The sequence below is a fragment of the Typha angustifolia genome, chromosome 11 (genome assembly GCF_048772165.1).
Source record: "Typha angustifolia cultivar Huaian chromosome 11, ASM4877216v1, whole genome shotgun sequence".
NCBI classification, from domain to species: Eukaryota; Viridiplantae; Streptophyta; class Magnoliopsida; order Poales; family Typhaceae; genus Typha; species Typha angustifolia.
In genome coordinates this window covers 5,279,414-5,294,973 of record NC_133249.1, presented here as the reverse complement: position 1 = coordinate 5,294,973, position 15,560 = coordinate 5,279,414, and the positions used below count along the sequence as shown (strand labels likewise).

General features: G+C 40.0%; 2 protein-coding genes across 2 annotated transcripts; both read left to right on the top strand.

Annotated features, from left to right (window-relative positions):
• Positions 1-5,920: 5,920 nt before the first annotated feature.
• On the top strand, positions 5,921-10,656 carry LOC140771292 (cation/H(+) antiporter 19-like). The gene is made up of 3 exons (XM_073112774.1): positions 5,921-6,079; positions 6,170-6,406; positions 8,132-10,656. The coding sequence occupies exons 2-3, from the start codon at positions 6,212-6,214 to the stop codon at positions 10,283-10,285; spliced, it is 2,349 nt and encodes a 782-aa protein (XP_072968875.1). The 5' UTR covers positions 5,921-6,079; positions 6,170-6,211; the 3' UTR covers positions 10,286-10,656.
• A 753-nt stretch (positions 10,657-11,409) lies between these two features.
• On the top strand, positions 11,410-15,537 carry LOC140769856 (inactive TPR repeat-containing thioredoxin TTL3-like). The gene is made up of 7 exons (XM_073110741.1): positions 11,410-12,236; positions 12,909-13,104; positions 13,434-13,606; positions 13,729-14,062; positions 14,161-14,365; positions 14,678-14,784; positions 15,020-15,537. Exons 1-7 carry the CDS (start codon positions 11,410-11,412, stop codon positions 15,164-15,166), a joined length of 1,989 nt encoding a protein of 662 aa, XP_072966842.1. The 3' UTR covers positions 15,167-15,537.
• The last annotated feature ends 23 nt before the right edge of the window (positions 15,538-15,560 follow it).

Here is a 15,560-nt window from a genome sequence, read left to right as displayed (position 1 = left end):
GTTTAATTGTGTTAGGCTTGGATCCAAGAAATGGCTGCTTATGTGAAGTCGATAGAGTGCTCATCTTCTTGAGATCAGAATGGAAGGATTCTATGGTGAACCATCTCAGCAAAGGAAGCAATTCAACCCAAATGGTTTTTGGAAATATTGTATTTTTAAACATAAAATATTTCATTAACTTTAGGCCTAGATTTAAGTGGGACTAACACATTATTATTGATAAATTAATGGTAAAAAACAAACTCAAAAGAGTACTTGTTTGTCATATATTTGCTTATTCAAATTTACGAAGAAAAGTAAATAAAAATTGATTTTAAAGTGGTCATAATTATAATAAAAAATAAAGATAAAGTAAATTTAATATTATATTGAATATTTAAAAAATATTAGTATGATATATAAGTATTAAGCTTCTTATATGCTTTGTATGATCTGTTAGTGCTAACAATTTGATTTCAAAAGTCATTTATTGATTAGTGATTTATTTCTATGATTCGCTCGAGCTGTATTGGGGCTTAAAACCTACGAGAAACTTAGCACGTATATACTGTACTAACATTTCTCAAATATTAAATATGATACTAAACTTTCTTTTCTTTAATTTTAATTGCCATAATACTCAGTTTAAATATTTTTATTCACTTCTCTTTATGAATTTGAATAAGTGAATATATAATATTAAAGTACTATTTAAACCCTTTTAATTCTACCACTAATTTATCATTAATAATGTGTAGACCTTACTAAAAAATGAGCTCAAAATTAATAAAATATTCATGTCAAATACATGTTATAAGTTAGCTCGGGCTTAAAAAAAACTCGATCAAAGCTACTACGCCCTAATTATTTGTGTGTAAGAGAGAGGGTACTAAGTGCTCGTTTTAATAATACTTAATATAGTAATAAAAGCATAATATATGAAAAGATTATAAGTATTGATAAAAGCTAATAATTGTCGTTAAGCACGCTTAGTTTGTTATAAACTTGTCACATATGATAACCTCATTTAAAAATGACACTATAAATTAGAAATGACACAAAACCATCTATCATCATAAAAAAATTTAAAAAAAAAAATGTGAGTAGAGTAAGATATACAAAACCAACACCTTCTCACTTCCTTAAAAACAATACCTTAATCCTTGGTTTTTGACTAGAAAGCATTCCAACCATGAACACAATGCAATAATACATTTTTAAAAAAGAAGAGAAAAGAAGAATTTTTAATCTCATTTTGACTTCGTACAATTGACAACTTGTCATCCGTAAGATTGACGGATGGATTTCTTCGATAGTATGACAAAGAAAGAGTGATTAAACTTGAATAAGAAATATGAATATCTAAGAAGAATTATTTCCGTTTACTTTGCAACTTGTCATCAATCAATTAATCGAAATATAGCAGAAGTACGTGTAAGCTAAGACACACCAAACTCCATCCATGTTGATACCTATCCGTTTAAATAGTTATATAATCTCTCAATAATTGAACTCCCATTGTCAACTTCCAGACGTGGCAAAATGAGAAAAATAATACTTTCCATTCTCAGTTCAGAAAAATTACAAACGCTTGAGATGAGATAAAAGATCGATCTTGTATGAGATACAACTACTCCTTGTCGTTTGATGGTATCATACGAATTCCACACACTTCTTTTTTTTTACAAAAACACTCTTACTCAGTTATCATAATAGTTAGTTGGTTTTTAATAATATATTCCTAACAGATTATTGTTGAAGTTCATAATCACATGTAAGTAACTAAAAGTAACATTCTTGTTTAAAATTTAGAGTGTGAAAATATTAGGTAGATAGATTTTAAAATAATTTATGCAATGGTAAAATTAATAATATTTTTGTATCTAAGTTTGATTTTAATCATTAATTAGAATGTAGTGGTAAATATGGTTTGTGTAAAAATTCGTGACCTCTTAACTCTTAAGGTTTTATTTTTATTATTAATAAAGAGCATGTAGGCTAATCATAATGTAGACATGAGAGTTTCCGATACATAAATTAAATATATAGACTAACTCTCAAAAAAATGGGTCCAAATAGTAAAGTCACAAGCCACAGCGAGTCAAAATAAATGCACACATGCATTATCCTTTACGACTTATTTCGCAGAGAAATTTATACTCACAAGCACTCGAATTCATGACCTTTTACTACAATCCATTATATTTTTTTCCACGGAGAAATATATTCTCATAAGCACTCAAATCAGTGATCTCCTACTATTCATCTTTGATCCTTAGTTATAGGGAAGAAAACTAACAAGAGTTGTATTAAGCCGACATTACTCTCTCTCTCTCTAATAATTATGTCTAATTGATTAAATATGCAAATTAAAAAACTATATATAAATTCCTTCTCACAACTTTGAGGAGATTTAACTTCTTGGTTCGAGAGAAACTAAAATGCTAGTTGCATATTACCATTATATTGCCTCCTTTACATGTGGATGCATGGATTTATAAATATATCATCTTCTCTTATCAAAAAATACACACACACACACACACATATATATATATCATCATTCCTAGCTAACTTGTACGAATTAGCGAGGTAAGTAGAACTTAGAAAATTAATTAAAGTACTATCCACGTCATTCTTTTTGTAAAAAAAATAAAAGCCATTAATCCTCCATCTAGCTAGTACTGATCTGATACTTGGAATTTAATGTGGATCACGACATCTCACATCTGGATTATGTTGACCAAATATATTCGATATATAATTTATAAAGATGGTGGCAGTTAAGGATAACATAGTTTTCATTATTTTTAAGGTTTATAGAATCAGGAATACTTTTCCAAAATTGGGTTTTGGGGTGGTTGGGTTGCTCACCATCAATTTTTATTTAAGGTTTATAGAATCAGGAATCTTGTCTCTCTAAATTTTATTTTCACTCTTTTAACAATTTTCTAAGAAAGTCTAATAATATGCAAGAAAAATTAAAATTCTATCCGAGTTGTATGTCATATCCAACGCCTATATATTCTCACTCAAGCGTGATTAAATGCGTTAGATATACACAACGCATGCGACAATGCACATCCGACGATCATTTGAACTTCTCTATATACCATGGACAAAACGAAGATCATGTGAAAAGCCCAATAGAGCGGCAAAATTTCTATATTGTTTACTTGTGGGAGGGTTGACTTGAATATTAAACTTCACACTGCAATGGTGACTTTAAATATAGAAATACTTAGTCATCCCTATCAAGCATATCTATGAGAAGCTTGAGGTCAATTATGCAACTTGTAACATGGACTAGTTTAATTAGAATCCCACTACTTTCATGTGCTTAGTCCAACTGCCTCTCATTATTCCAATAGATTAATATTAAGAGCCAAATTAGACTCTTTCATACGCACTTGCACATTAATTTTGACCCACATGCAAAACATTAACCATAATTATGTGGATCTCATTAATTCATACGTACAATTGCAAACACGCATTCCTATAATATATATAATCATCACAATTTGAAATCAAATGTCAAAGAAATTATATATATATATATATATATTGAGAATTATCCAACTGCTGAGTTCAGGCAAACCTATGGGCATTACTTAGTAAATTTCCCACGCTTTGACTCTAAACTAAAACACTTATCCTATAGTCTCTTAGCTTCTAATGCTTAATGTGAGAAGACATAATTACTCATATAGAAATTTTAGTAACTAGATTATAGCAAAAAAATATGGTGCTAGTGTTAATTACAACATCAATATGTACTGTTAGTTTTGAATGAAAAATTTAATCGTTGTAACTTAATATAAATCACAGAAAGATCAAGTGTTAAGTTTAAATATATATACAAGTTTTTAAGCAACAAGTCCATGACCAAGTCCAGCAGGAGATCTCCTTATTATATGTAAACACAAGCATGATCACGCAATTGAATATGTTATTTCCACTCTGGATCCGTATCAGATAAGCTGTTACTCCTCTTCTAGACATGTCAACTTATCCTTCCTATTAGTGATGTAGAATAATGAAGTCTAATTCTTATACCCGTATTCTTTTATTGCTATCATGGAGGGCATGACATCATTGTATCGGAATAATGGGATGATTAATTTGTTATCCAAAGAGATAGAAAGAGATCTAAAGAGAGTGGGGATGGGATAAGGATAGGATACATAAAGATTGTGAATAGTAACGAAGAGTTGACCATGGAGAGTAGCCATTGCGTTGAGATGTGAGTGAAGTTAGGTTAAGCTTTTCTTTGAGGTTATCCCAACTTATATATGTACGTGTCTTTGTGTACCTTTGAGTAATGTTTCCAACCACCTTTCCTTTTGTTTTCTATTCGAGTTTTGTCGGATATAGATTTCAATTTATCTATCTATAATCTCTCTTCTTGTTCGTAATAGGATAGTAATGTGGGTTTGAAGAATATTACCTGGACGTACGTAAACTTAGTTAAACTTAACATAGTGAAAGAAGAAGAAGAAGAAGAAGAAGATAGTTAATAACCATGGCCAATTCAATTTTACTTACTAAATACTTGTGAAAAATTATGATAATATATGGAGTCTAATCCCACTTGAACAACAATCTTAACATGAGTAGCATTTAAGTTGTGAGGTACTTAACAACTTAAGCTTATATATTGTTGATGCATTATTGCCATAATTTGGTGGTTTTGCCCTATTTCAATTTATCATAATGGTTAATCAACTGTAAACTGATGTAAAGAGATTTAATTAGCTCAATATAGTTTGATTTGAATATGGTAAAGATAAATTGGTTATTTTATAATTTATTTATAGCGAAAAATATTAGCACTAAAAAAACATCGATGAAAAATTTAGCATTTACAATTTGGTCTTACCAATAGGAGAGGTTAGATATATACTTTAGAACATAAGAGTGCAAATTAAAACCGAGTTAAAATATAGGGATGCAATTAAACTGTAATTTGACCTTCATTATTGTACATGTGATCAATCAACAATCTATCTCTTCTTAAATGAAGAAGAAGAAGAAAAAAAAAACTTCAACAACTTATCTTTTATTATTATATGTTGGAAATGATTCATAGAATGTGACTTGCAATAATAGAGAGCAAATATTGTAGTTTGACTAATAATTCCATATATATATATATATATATATATATATCTCTCTCTCTCTCTCTCTCTCTATATATATATAGGCTAACTTTATTTTGTTTTATTTCTCATTCAAAAAGTCTCTTGTCTTCTAGTCGATGAAGATGAGTTTAATATTATTTTTGTAAACTTATTTGGATATAATATTTGAAAGTATGACTAACAATTATATTATTCATCTAATATGATTAATTAAGGAATTATTGTGGTGCTTAGACACTAATTTCTAGCAAGTGTCAATATCATTATGCTTACCGACTGATAGATGTACATAAATACAAATAGGGAGACTAACTTTAGGTGAAAGCTATACTTATAGTTGATAAAGAGTCATTCTTATCAAGTTTGTAAATGAAATGAGACTAGGTCAAAATTTATAGGCTATCAAAGTTGTAAGTTAAATTTTAGCCCTAAGAAAATTATAAGATAAAAAATTTTTGTAATTTATCAGCTTAAAGGGTCTGATTGATTTATAATTAACCCTAATGAAAATAAAATGGGAAGTGTTATCAGTTTATGTTAATTAGAATAGATGATAGGTTCAAAATTAATTTCACAATTCTAGTTTATTTATCTAAGCCATTTATTACGTCTAGAGATTGTAAGAGCACGTATCTCAAGATGATGGAGAAAGGTGAGATGCCCACGTAGCCGCACCATGGGGTGGGGGGCAGTTTCGTAAACTCGCGAAACTGGGATTCTGCTCTCTTGCCACCTGCAATGGAGCAAGAGACTCCCAAACGACAGGCTATAAATAGATGCAAGACTCTCCACATACCGACTCCACCGAGCTCTTCCGTCTCCCTTCCGAGAAGAAGAACACACAAAATTAAATCTCTCTATATATTTCTCTTTCTCTCTCTCCCCTCTTCTAAGATTTCTACTGCGTTCTTGTTCTATTCCCTGATCGATCGAGCTAATTAAAATTAAGTAGAGAGGTAAGAGAAGTACCTTGTTTAATCGTGGGGGAGGTGAAACCCTTATGTGATGTGTAGCCTGACTCCGGAGCTGTAAACCCTTCTTCGCAGGGTCGAAGAGGAGAAGGACGAGAAGAAGACGAAGGAGGAGGGATGGAAACGACTACGGGGACCACGTGCCCGGAGCCGATGAAGGCGACGTCGGAGGGGGCGTTCCAAGGGAACAACCCCTTGCATTTCGCCCTGCCTCTCATCATCCTCCAGATCTGCCTCGTCGTCGTCGTCACCCGGTCTCTCGCCTACCTCCTCCGCCCACTTCGCCAGCCTCGCGTCATCGCCGAGATCATCGTACGCCTCTCTCTCTCTCTCTCTATTCGTATACGAAGTTTATTTACAGTAGCAGTAGGTGGAGTAGAGGATATGGGATTTTGCGGGGTTTCCAATCCATGGAGATTGGAAGATTTTATATTGTGGCGATTTCCCCCAATTCGTTGGGGATGGGGTCGGTCACTAGGGCTGGAAATTGAATTAGAGCGGCCTCCTGAAATTAATTTACGATATTGTGTCTCTTTTATTTTTCGGGAACCCTCGAACACAGAGAGATTGAAATCGAATGTCCATATAATTAATTAATAATAAGGCATGTAGCTATGTCCTCAGTAATGAAATCTGACTCCTTTAGAAGGTACAGGCTGTCCTACCTACATAACTTCCATTTGTGTACGTTCTCTTATTAAATATTTGTTTATGTCATGACGTGAATAAAAACTAGGTCGCATGATCAACATGTGCACGTAGATTCCCATATTGGTTCCAGTTCCAGTTATACTTCTGCATATGGTGGTGATGTATAAAAAACGTAGAGAAGTTGCACTTTGCAAAATCAGTTATGAATATTTTTAAATTATTTGAGCCACTTAGATGTTTCTTCGGAGGATCGATCTCCCTCCACTTTTTTTTCTAAAAAAATACCATCGTACGGCAGAGCGGTTACGATTTTTCTGATTCTTTTACCTTATATTTTAACTATTTTATAATTCGCACACTAAAAATTTTATAATCCAAACTCTTTTTTTTTTTATAATTCTCATTTAACATAAATGATATTAAAAAAATATTTTATTATAATTTATAAATATTTAAATTACTCTGGCATTATTTGTCCTTTATTTTTCTTTTTCAAAAGAAGAAGAAGAGGGAGAGAAGGTGGTGCTGGGGGAGATGACGACGACGACAATGATTAAGAAAGTTTGTGGAGAATATGGAAGGGTAAAAAATGAGAGATCTTATTTAGTCAAAATAATATTAGGATGTAAACGAAAATTATAGAGAAATATTATGGATTGAATTATAAAATGTTTAAACACAAAATGTCAATAATATATATATATATATATATATATATATATATATATATATATATATAAAAAGTGTGATTTATAAAAATCTATAATAAGTAATCTAACCATTGTTTATGTTGTGAGTACAGCAAATTGCATTAAGCACTGCACTGCTTCTGGTTGTTTATTATAGTTTTCGACAAACGAATTAGAACCTTCTAGACACATACATAACTAGTGGTGTAAATGAGCCGAGCTCCACTTACAAACTGAAAATTGTTTAATTCGGCTCGAGCTTGAGTTAAGTCGACTAATGTACGCTCCAGTTCGGCTATCAAACTTAAAAAATAATTTTTACATGAATTTAGAATTTATGTGTGGGGGGTAAAATGAGATTGAAGCACATAACCAACTATGATGCATAAAACTATATATATATATATATATAATTTTAAATTGAGCCGAAGCATGCTGAGGCTATCTCGAGCCGATTATTATTTTGGGCCAAACAAAATCAAGCTCTGCCCGGCTCACTAGCTCTATTTTGACAGTCTTTTAAAACTGGTTGATAAATAGCGAACTCATTTAGATTTCAGACAACGTGTCAAATGATTGCGCCGACTCAAAATTGATCATCTGAGGTATTAAGTGGTAGGCTTTGTGTATGTTTAATGGAAAAAAAAACCGAAAGTATGGAACTAATAGTAGTCGTAAAAAAAATATTAAATTGCAGGGCGGTGTCCTGCTGGGTCCGTCGGCATTGGGCCGCAACACCAAGTTCTTGAACACGGTGTTCCCGAAGGAGAGCCTGACGGTGCTGGACACGATCGCCAACATCGGCCTCCTCTTCTTCCTCTTCCTCGTCGGCCTCGAGCTCGACCTACGCGCCATCCGCCGCACCGGCAAGAACGCCATCGCCATCGCCCTCGCTGGCATCTCACTCCCCTTCGTCCTTGGCATCGGCACCTCCGTCGTCCTCCGCAACACCGTCGTCCGGGAAACCCGCCACGGCCCCTTCCTCGTCTTCATGGGTGTTGCCCTCTCCATCACCGCCTTCCCCGTCCTCGCCCGCATCCTTGCCGAGTTGAAGCTCCTCACCACCGATCTCGGCCGCATGGCCATGTCCGCTGCGGCAGTCAACGACGTCGCTGCGTGGATCCTCCTAGCCCTCGCCATCGCCCTCTCCGGCTCTGGCTCCCCACTCATCACCCTCTGGGTCCTCCTCTGTGGCGCCGCATTTGTCCTCTTCGCGGCATTCGTCCTCCGCCCCGTTCTCGCCTGGATGGTCCGCCGCTCCCCGGAGGGCGAGCCCGTCAAGGAGTCCTACATCTGCGCCACTCTCACCCTCGTCCTCGCAGCCGGCTTCGTCACCGACACCATCGGCATCCACGCCCTGTTCGGTGCCTTCGTCGTCGGGATCGTCGTCCCCAAAGACGGGCCCTTTGCCGGGATCCTCATCGAGAAGGTGGAAGACCTCGTCTCCGGCCTCTTCCTCCCGCTCTACTTCGTCTCCAGTGGCCTCAAGACCAACGTGGCCACCATCTCCGGTGCCAAGTCCTGGGGCCTCCTCGTCCTCGTCATTGTCAACGCCTGCCTCGGCAAGATCGGCGGCACCGTCATCGTCTCCCTTCTCGTCCGCATTCCCGTCCGCGAGGCCATCACCCTCGGATTCCTCATGAATACAAAGGGCCTCGTCGAGCTCATCGTCCTCAACATTGGAAAAGACCGGAAAGTCCTCAACGACGAAACCTTCGCCATCCTCGTCCTTATGGCCCTATTCACCACCTTCATCACCACACCCATCGTCATGGCCCTCTATAAGCCCGCCCGTCGCGCTGTCCCCTACAAGCACCGCACCGTGGAGCGCGGCGACGCCGACTTGGACAGCGAGCTCCGCGTGCTCGCCTGCTTCCACACCAGCCGCAACATCCCCACCATGATCAACCTCGTCGAGTCCTCCCGCGGCACGCGCCGCCGCCGCCTCGCCGTCTACGCCATGCACCTCATCGAGTTCTCCGAGCGGTCCTCGGCCATCTCCATGGTCCAGAAGGCCCGCCGCAACGGGATGCCCTTCTGGAACAAGAAGAACAAGGCCGGCGAGGTGGAGGTGGCCTTCGAGGCCTACCAGCAGCTGAGCTCCGTGTCCGTCCGGCCGATGACGGCGATATCCGACCTGAGCACCATCCACGAGGACATCATCGCCAGCGCGCTCCGCAAGCGTGCCGCGCTCGTCGTCCTCCCGTTCCACAAGATGCTCCAGATCGACGGCTCCCTCGAGTCGCTCGGCCACGCCTATCACCAGATCAACCAACGTGTCCTCCGCAATGCCCCCTGCTCTGTCGCCATCCTCGTCGACCGCGGGCTGGGCGGCGCCGCACAGGTCTCCGCCAGCGACGTCGAGTACACCGTCTCCGTGCTCTTCTTCGGCGGGCCCGACGACCGCGAAGTCCTAGCCTACGCCGCACGCATGGCGGAGCACCCGGGCATCGCCCTCACCATCACCCGGTTCCTCCCTGGCCACGAAGAGGAAGACGACCGCGTCTTCAACGCATTCAAGGCCAAGGTGGCTTCCGACGGTTCGGTGCGGTACGAGGAGAAGGTGGCAGAGCGGAGGGAGGAGGTAGCGTCGGCGATAAAGGGTATGGGGAGGTTTAACCTCTTCCTGGTAGGACGGCGACCGCCCACCGCCGCACTTGTCGACAAGACGGATTGCCCGGAATTAGGCCCCGTGGGAAGCTACTTGGCATCGGCTGAGTTCTCGACGACGGCATCTGTGGTGGTCATCCAGCGCTATGACCCTACGGGGAGGGAGGAGGAAGAGTTTCCGGCGGATGGTACTGTAGTGCCGATGGCGTCTCCATCTCTTAGCGAGATGAATATGGAGTGAGATGTCACCATGGGAAGCAAGAATGGAGCTTGGGATCAGCCGTTAATTATTTTGGTGGTCACCCCTCTTCTTCCCATGGTCATGCTAAGTCGGGCGAGGTGTCTCTCGCTGTGTTCGTGCCGTTTAAGTTCGTCAGTGCTGCTTGCTTTGTTGCTTGCTCGTGTTTAATTTGTAGTTTAACACGCAGTCCCAGGATCGAGGAGGGAATTGAAGTGTGGGAAGAAAGAACGGACGGCGTTGGACGTTCCAGCCGTCGACTGTGGATTACGTACTCTTTGTTGCATGCATGTTAACTGCAGCCGTGAAACCCTGCGCTGTTAAGAGGGTCATTGTCCGTACGAAGAAATAAAGTGAAAGAAAGAATTCCTTCAGCAGATAGAGGAAAATCTACTGTTAACTTTACCTTTGTCCAATCATCGATTCATGTAACTAAAGAAAATGATGCATGTTACGTATCTTCTGTTCTCTTTTACTCTCTCTCTCTCTCTCTCTCTCTCTCTCTCTCTCTCTCTCTCTCTCTCTCTCTCTCTCTCTCTCTCTCTCTCTCTCTCTCTCTCTTTTCTGATGACATACATCTATTCTAAAGTTGAGGGGTTGTTGTCTAATTTTTAACCAGACACCAAAGACGGCCAATACGTAATTTACCCTTTAATTATAAGGGGCAAGTCATATTTAGGCAGATACGTAGCTAAATAAGAGCTGTAAAAGAAAAGAAGCGTACCAAAGGTGGTGGAGGCGTCCACCTCCCTGTTCTCCCTCAAAGAATTCAGAGATGGAAATCCTTCCCGCGTCCGCATCTCCCGCAGCCTCTATCTTAACAAATCCCACCTCCTCCAGCTTCTCCCTCTTTCTTCCCTCTCCCCGCTTTTCTCCTCCCAAACAACAACGTAACGTAAGAATTCTTCTCTTTTTTTTTTTTCTTTTTTTTTGAATCTTTAATCGGATCTCCTGAATCCTTTCTCTTCCCTCTCCATTCTGCAGGTGTTTTTTTTTTTGTAAAGAATGTAAACGAGCTATCTATCCTTGGGAGGGGAAGGCAGGAGAGCAGCTGGGTTTCGCTTTCTCAAGAGTAGAGAGAGAGAGAGAGAGAGAGAGAGAGAGAGGAGCGTCACAAAATTAAGATGATGGAGAAGGAAAACGAGACGACCAAGTCATCAGGATGCGGCTTGCTCGTCCTCTACAACAACGTCTTCCGCCGCCGAAACTGCCGCCAGCCTTCCTCCGCCACCCCCTCCGGCCCCACGCTGACGCCCTCCAACTCCAAGCGCCGCCGCTCCGTCTCCGACGGGGCCTCTCTGCTCCCCGTCACCACCTCTCCCTTAGGCGGTCCCAAATCCTCCCTCTCTCCCGGCTTCCCCAAGGCCCCCGGCCAGGGCCGGCCGCCCGAGTCCAACCGGGCGTTCCCCGGGGCCGCCGGGTGGGCGCGATGCAACGCGGTGGCGGCAGAGCTGGACAGCATGATCCACGACCACCAGCGCAGCAAGGGGAGCGGCGCGCTCGTCCGGGCGTCGTCAGGCAACGTGATGGTCTTCGGGAACTTGGGGAACATCCGAGCCCCCGGCGGCGTCACTCCTAACCGTAACGTGCTGGACTATCTGCCCAAGACCGCAAAGGAGATGAGAAGAAACGAGGGTGATGTTAAGAAAATAGAACCGGCAGCAGTAGCGACCCCGGAGGTGCTCTGCCGAGCTCTCTCTCGGCGGGTGGCGCCGGAGGAGCTAAAGGAGATGGGGAATGAGGAATACAAGAAGGGGAGGTTCGAGGAGGCGGTGGAGCTCTACGAGAGGGCAATACTTATGGATGCGGGTAAAGCATCGTACTGGAGCAACAAGGCGGCTTCTCTCATGGGGATGGGCCGCTTCCTGGATGCAGTCGCCGACTGCCGAGAAGCCGTCCGAATAGATCCTTCCTATGGCCGCGCGCATCTCCGATTAGCTTCTCTCTATCTCAGGTACGTAAAGGAAATAAATAAATAAATAAATATTATCCCGAATTTGACCAAAGTTATTTTAATAATCATTTCTACTCTCACCTTTCACTTAGATAACTTCATATCTCATTCCACAAATTAAAGATTCTCAATTTTTTTCACCTTTTCTTTCTCTTCTACTATTTATCTATCTCATTATATATTTGCAAGAATGTATTGTATATCTATAATAAATAAGAGTACTTCAATTTTAATTTTTCAGTCAAATTAATGGCATTTGAGTTTATTTTCATTTTCTTACTTATGCTTTACATGAAAGGTAATTAATTATTTTATTAAACCCTCTTTCACTCAGATTAAGACTGTATTAATTTCTCCGACGACCGATTAGTCATGGTAAACTAGATTAGTTAAGGTATGATACAACTGGTAAGGATTTAATCTTATTTTGTTAAAAAAAAAAAAACAGAGAGAGGAAGAAATGACTACAATTCCTCCATCTCTAAGCACTCTTTCACTTGGATTACAATTCCTCCATCTCTAAACACATTTTGCAGTTCCAATTTTGCAGGGCTTCTATGCTTTCAGATCTTTTAATTGAATTGTACTGGACTACTTGGTTAACTCGACTACCATGTAGATAGCCTTAATTTCTACTTGCAGTTAAAATTCTGTCTGCAAAAAAATTTGCAGACTAGGAGAAGCTGAGAGAGCAATTCATCACTACAAGCTGGCAAAGAACGACGCCACTGCGCACGACATCTCGCGAGCGCAGGCTCTCCATGGCCATCTGTCCAAGTGCAGTGAAGCACGAAAGCAAAGGAACTGGCATGCTTTGCTGAAGGAATCGCAATCTGCTCTCTCTGCTGGTGCTGATTCATCTCCTCAGGTTTGTGGATCACATCAAGTATCTTGAAGTTATTGTGTTCATCACAAACAAAGATTCTTTGTTATATCTACACATGCCTTAATTTTGATTGTAGAGAAATCTAATATGCCTTATGATGTAGCAGTTATAATAGTAAAAGAATAAGTTTTGGTGATGATTGTGTAGTTAATAAGTAAGCCATGATGCATTTCAGACATCCAAAATAAATTATGACAGGAGAAAAAAAATTCCAGGCTCAGAATGTGTTGTTCCTCTCATTTCTTTCTACCTCTTTTAAACTCCTTAAAATCCTAAAACATCAATGTAATTGTCCTTTTATGTATCCATAGGTCCTTGCCTTCCAAGAGGAAGCTCTCCTAGCTCTTCAAAAGCATGAAGAAGCAGATACAGCATTGCATGATGCACCTAAGTTTGACTTTGATGCAGCTACAAAGTTTTTCGGAGCGGCTAGTAACGCCTACTTTCTTGCAGTTCATGCGCAAGTCGACATGGCAGCAGGGAGGTTAGTACTTAGTATGTAATCTCCATATAAGAGTTCACCAGAATAAAGTTCAGTCATACTAGTAAAATCTTTTTCAGCACTGCAATTCACTCCTTAATTTCATTCTTTTGTTCACAATTAAGGTTCGAAGGCGCTGTTGCGATTGCTCAGAAGGCTGCCTGGCTTGATCCAAGCAACAGAGAGGTGAATGCCGTGGCCAGGAAGGCTCGATCATTGGCATCAGCTAGATCAAAAGGTAATGATCTCTTCAAAGCATCAAAGATTCAAGAGGCATGCATTCAGTACCAGGAAGGACTTGACCATGATCCTCACAATGCCATTCTACTCTGCAATCGAGCCGCTTGCCGATCAAAGCTTGGCCAATTGGAGAAAGCTATTGAAGACTGCAGCACTGCGTTAAGCATGCGGCCTTCCTACTCGAAAGCTCGTTTAAGGAGAGCCGACTGCAATGCTAAGGTGAGCGATTTCTTTTGGTGTGTTAGGACATGAAACTATGTGGAAGAGTAAAGAAAAGAACAGACTTGAGTCTTAATAATACTCCATTGATATTTTAGTTGGAACATTGGGAAGCATCAATACAAGATTATGAAGCATTGTTACGCGAGATGCCCGGAGATGGGGAGGTGGCCAAGGCCTTATTAGAGGCGCAATGCCAACTCGAGAAGCAGAAAGGTAGAGAAGTCATGAACACAAATGGTGATGATAACTTCATCACCATAACAACACAACAACAATTCAGGCAGTTCACTGCGTCACCTGGTAATTATCTATTTCCGATTGAAGACAAAATTCTCTCTTTCAGCTTAATGTTTTCTATGGTGCAAACAACCTTATAAGAGCAGAGTTACATTCCCTGGAGAGACTGACATAATTGACCTGCTTAATTGCATAGATCTCAAATTTGTAATGTGAAGTGCACCAATGGCTTATAAACTTAGGAAAGTTTTCTTCACATTGAGTTATTTTCATGACAAGAGATTAATTTTACAATTGCATATGTTTCCTGGCATATTTTCAGTATCAATCAGTACACTGTCAAGTGCTTAATATGGAGCATTATTATTTTCACAGGGCTCTATGTTGTGCTCATATTCAGCAAATGTAATGATGTTCCAAGTTCGACGTTTTCATGGATGGAGCAACTCCGCAAACAATACCCCACTGTAAATTTCCTCAAGGTTAGATCTTGCCAAATTTCGACATTTGCGTGATAATGATGCAAAATTTCTTACCATAAGCTATGCAATTGCTAAGAGTACTCTCTGATAAATTAAATTCACTTATTTAAGCTTAGCTAGTTCTTATCGGACAGTAACTTGTAGGCGATTTATGCACTTACAAAATCTAGTTACTTCTTCTTCTTTTTTCATCCTTTAACTCGAGACTGACTGAGTTTTAAAGTTACATTTACAGGTAGATATGGAACAATTTCCTGACTTCACCGAGTGTGAGAGCTCTTTGCCTCTATTCAAGTTGTACAAAGATGGATCCAGCATCGAAAGCATTGCAGCATCAGACCGCAACAAGGTAGAGAGCTCCCTCAAAAATTTCAGCAAGTGAAGAAACAGCAGAAGAGAAAAGTGAAGCAAAGCAGAAGCGAATCCCAGAAAGTGTTCAGCATCAGACAATGAGACAATGACAAGCTTCAGATGCTCCCCTCTATGTTCTCGATCAAGTGAAGATGGAAAAGAGTTGAAACAAACACTTTGAACTGTCGGAATGAAGGTGAATCCAATGGAGCAGAATCAGCTGCAAAGTAGAAGAGAAAAAATAGACTGCAGGCAGAGGTATCTTAGTAGAACTTCTATTGAATGCGTCCTATTAATCACCTGATCTCAATGTTAGAGAAATGACTGATGATGACTTTGGATGACAGAAAGGTCGTCCATTTTGTATACACGCATGTATGTAGATGGATTTATTACTCTGATGAACCTCGAGGGTAATAATTTTG

What these genes read in the sequence shown, in the direction of transcription:
- LOC140771292 (XM_073112774.1), top strand. Translation starts at nt 6,212, where the DNA reads ATGGAAACGACTACGGGGACCACGTGCCCGGAGCCGATGAAGGCGACG. An exon ending in GCGTCATCGCCGAGATCATC is followed by an intron (nt 6,407 to 8,131) that starts GTACGCCTCTCT and finishes ATTAAATTGCAG; the next exon opens with GGCGGTGTCCTGCTGGGTCC.
- LOC140769856 (XM_073110741.1), top strand. Translation starts at nt 11,410, where the DNA reads ATGGAGAAGGAAAACGAGACGACCAAGTCATCAGGATGCGGCTTGCTC. An exon ending in TTAGCTTCTCTCTATCTCAG is followed by an intron (nt 12,237 to 12,908) that starts GTACGTAAAGGA and finishes AAAAATTTGCAG; the next exon opens with ACTAGGAGAAGCTGAGAGAG. An exon ending in GTCGACATGGCAGCAGGGAG is followed by an intron (nt 13,607 to 13,728) that starts GTTAGTACTTAG and finishes TTCACAATTAAG; the next exon opens with GTTCGAAGGCGCTGTTGCGA.